The sequence below is a fragment of the Cystoisospora suis genome (assembly GCF_002600585.1).
Source record: "Cystoisospora suis strain Wien I chromosome Unknown contig_6470, whole genome shotgun sequence".
Classification (NCBI taxonomy): Eukaryota; Apicomplexa; class Conoidasida; order Eucoccidiorida; family Sarcocystidae; genus Cystoisospora; species Cystoisospora suis.
The window spans coordinates 121-3530 of record NW_027159258.1 but is presented as its reverse complement, the minus strand read 5'-3'; the positions used below and the strand labels follow the sequence as shown (position 1 = coordinate 3530).

The window sequence follows — 3410 nt, the reverse complement described above, 5'->3', positions numbered from 1 at the left end:
ATATATATATGTATATATAGCTATATCTACGTATATGAAGATGTATGAAGGTGTATGTACAGATGACTATTTATGTGTGTATGTCAGGGGTGGTGTATGTGGGGTAGTTGGTGGTACCTTTTGTTCTTTAAGGAACTCGAAGGAGACATAGTTGAGAGAATAGCTCTTAAGTTTGTAATCTCTCCTTATCAACTCTAATAGGTCAAATTGGATTCGCCCTTCTGTAGGAATCTCCTTCCCTTCATGCGTACCCAACGCTCTAGAAAAGAAGGAGAAACAAAAGAGAAAGAAGAGAAAGAAAAAGAAAAGACACCAAAAGAAAGAAAGAAAAGTAGAAGTAGAGAGAGGATTTCGAGATAGCTAGCATAGAGTTAAATCTGTAGAGCATGAAAACAAACGAGTAGGTGATGTATGTAGCTGTATACAAATACATATAGACGTAGATATATATATATATAGACAGACAGATACACATATAATAGATATACAGAGAACTATATGCATATAGATATAGACATATGTATTTTCCTGGTGTATCTACACTTGAGTTAAAGAAGAGTGTAGATGAGATTCGCTCTTTGTGTAGACAGATTTATGATGTACATGAGAAAGAAGAAGAAGAACGGAAGAAGTATAGACATATCTATCTCCTTAACATACAAGCCTCCTTGGCACACATTCATATACATACATACATATACATACATATACATACATACATACATATGCGTACATACATAATAGATATATACATCTCTCATTCTCCTCCCTATACATACATATATATACACATGTGCTAGTACATATAGCTACGCATATCTATATCTAGATATATAGACGATATGCACAAACACATGTATATAGAGAGATATATGTGACGTGATTGATATATAGGATCCACTCGCCATTCATATCTAGACATGTGATCTATCTCCAGTTACGATCTATATGAATACAGATATCTCTACGTATGGATTTCTACGACAAAAGATAGATTGAGAGAGAGAAGGAGATGTGTAAGTATCGAGTGCTTAACTGTCTCTCCTTTTCTTATTGCTCTGCTGCTCTTCTTCTTCTTTTCCCCGCTTTACAAAGAAAATCTCAATGCATTCATTCTCTCTCTCTCTGTCTCTCTCTTTCTTTCTTTCTCTCTCTCTCTATCTCTCTTTTTGCCCTATCTAACTCAGCCTCTCGCTTGCATGCAGATCGTCATTCTTTCTTTCTTCTTTTTCTTGTGCTTCTTTTGGGTTTCCCACCTGGATGAGAAGCTACTTTCTTTGACTTTACTTTCTAGAGATTTGAGACGCGAGAGACGACTGAAGTTCTCGATCTTTAGCGTAAGCGCTCGATTGACGAGATAATTCAAATCGAAGTTGATACAATTATATCCTGTCAAAAAGTCAGGGTCCACCTAAAGAGACACAGAGACGACAAAGAGGCATGCATGCAGACATTCACACTCAATCCACACACACAGAGGGGGAGAAGAAGAAAAACGATTTCAATGCATGCGTGCATGCAAGGAGGCGAGACGAAGAGAACAAAGAGAGAAACAAGGCTAAAGAATTTCTTCTTCTTCTTCTTCGTATTTTTCCATCTTCCTTTCTCCCCTGGATGTGAATGAAACTTGTCCGTATTCTCATCATTACTGTCATTTGTCTTTTCTCACTCATTTCTTCTTCTGCATGCATTTCTTCTTCTTTGGTCTTTCCTTTTACTTACGCCAGTAGTAGCAGGAGGAGGAGCGGTAGGCGATTGATACTCTCCATACTATCTACAGACACTTCGCACGCCCCTCCTCCATGGACATAGACCGAGAGATACATAGACAGATAGATCTATAGAGAAATAGAGAGATAGATGATACGGAGATACACACACACGTATATATATTGCTATACAGGCGTATATATCTAGACGTATACGTATAGATATATATATATATGCAGAGATGTATATGTACATGTAGCAATCGGCAGCGTGTAGAAGAGACGCACAGAAGATGAATATCCATACGGAAGGTATAGTCAAATATACGCATAGAGTGATGCAAAGGTATATATGATCATAGACCTTCTTTATCTACACCTCTCTCCCTCTCTCTCTCTCTATATATATATATGGGCATGTGTAGGGAGAGAAAGAGAGCCGAGGGGAAACGAACGAGAAGAGAATCTCTTTGTCATGACCTCTCTCTCTTGCTTTAGATATCTATCTTTTATCTATCTAGTTAGGTATTTAGGGGTGACTAGGTCACTAGGAGAATGAAGGAGTAAAGGAAAGAAAGAGTGAGAAAGAAAGAGTGAGAAAGAAAAAGTGAGAAAGAAAGAGCCCCACTCTCTAGCTAGACCTTCTCGCCTTATAGAGGAGAATAGATCGGAGTGACCAAGAAATAGATAGGTAGATAGACTAAAGATAGATAGATAGACAGAGGGTATATTTTACCTCTCGTATGAATTGCGACCATTTCTGTAGCATCTCGGCTTCAGTATCGAACCATACAACGACGGATCCTGCGATGGAGGCGCATTCCTTCAAGCTAAATAAAACTCGACAGATCGGACTATCCAAACCTCCAGAAGAAGATGAAGAAGAGGAAGAAGAAGAAGAAGATGTAGAGAGAGGCTTATTCTTTTGATCTCCATTCTTTGTGTTCTCTTCGGAACAGTTCTTTCCTTTCTCTGATTCTTCTGGTAGAGATTTCCGCTTGACAGGAGAAGAAGAAGAGAGATCTTGTTGCTTGTCTTCTTCTTCTTCTTCTGTAGAAGAAGATGAAGAAGAAATTACAATAGAGGAGATTTGAATAACGGGATCAAGCTCCGCTTCGGGAAATCCTTCGCCCTTCATTTTCACGCATTCGATATCTTAAAGAGACGACACACATACACAGACATATACAGATCACATAAGAGAAACAAAGAGAGAGAGAAAGAGATCTGTAGACATGCGAAAAGAGAGGAAGAGAGTTAGGTGTACAGGCAGATGCCCAGACAACTATAAGGTATAGAGAAAAGTATCTCTTATCTATAAGCGAGTTCATATATCTGGATATATATATGTATATGTATATCTATGTATGTAGAGATTGATAGAGAGGTGGAACGTGCGAGATTGACTTAGAAGGAGGAGTAGAGAGAGAGGTAGATGTTTTCTGTGGCTGTCCTTTCAAGCCCATACATATCCATACATACACCATAAGCATACATACGTACACACACATACAGAGAGGAGAAAAGAGAATGGATAGGCCTGGACGAGACTGTCGCATCATGCCTCCCAGTCTTCATCGATATATATAGAGATATATACAGATATAGATACATACATCTATATATATATATATATGGAATGTATGTGACCATATTGGTAGCTATACAGCTCTACATATAGGCGCTAACAAGGGGCTCAGG

The 3410-nt window shown here is 38.4% G+C and overlaps 1 protein-coding gene across 1 annotated transcript in view; it reads right to left on the bottom strand.

Annotated features, from left to right (window-relative positions):
- The window catches only part of CSUI_009979 (dna polymerase delta catalytic), a gene marked incomplete at its 3' end in the record, with an annotated part of 3476 nt that extends 612 nt beyond the window's left edge, over nt 1-2864 (bottom strand). Inside the window, exons 1-3 of the mRNA XM_068070086.1 lie at nt 2446-2864; nt 1257-1411; nt 118-259 (exon numbers count right to left, since the gene is read on the bottom strand). Of these exons, the coding sequence (XP_067917938.1) occupies nt 118-259; nt 1257-1411; nt 2446-2847 (699 nt within the window). The remainder of the gene's footprint in view (nt 1-117; nt 260-1256; nt 1412-2445) is intronic.
- Nucleotides 2865-3410: the final 546 nt, after the last annotated feature.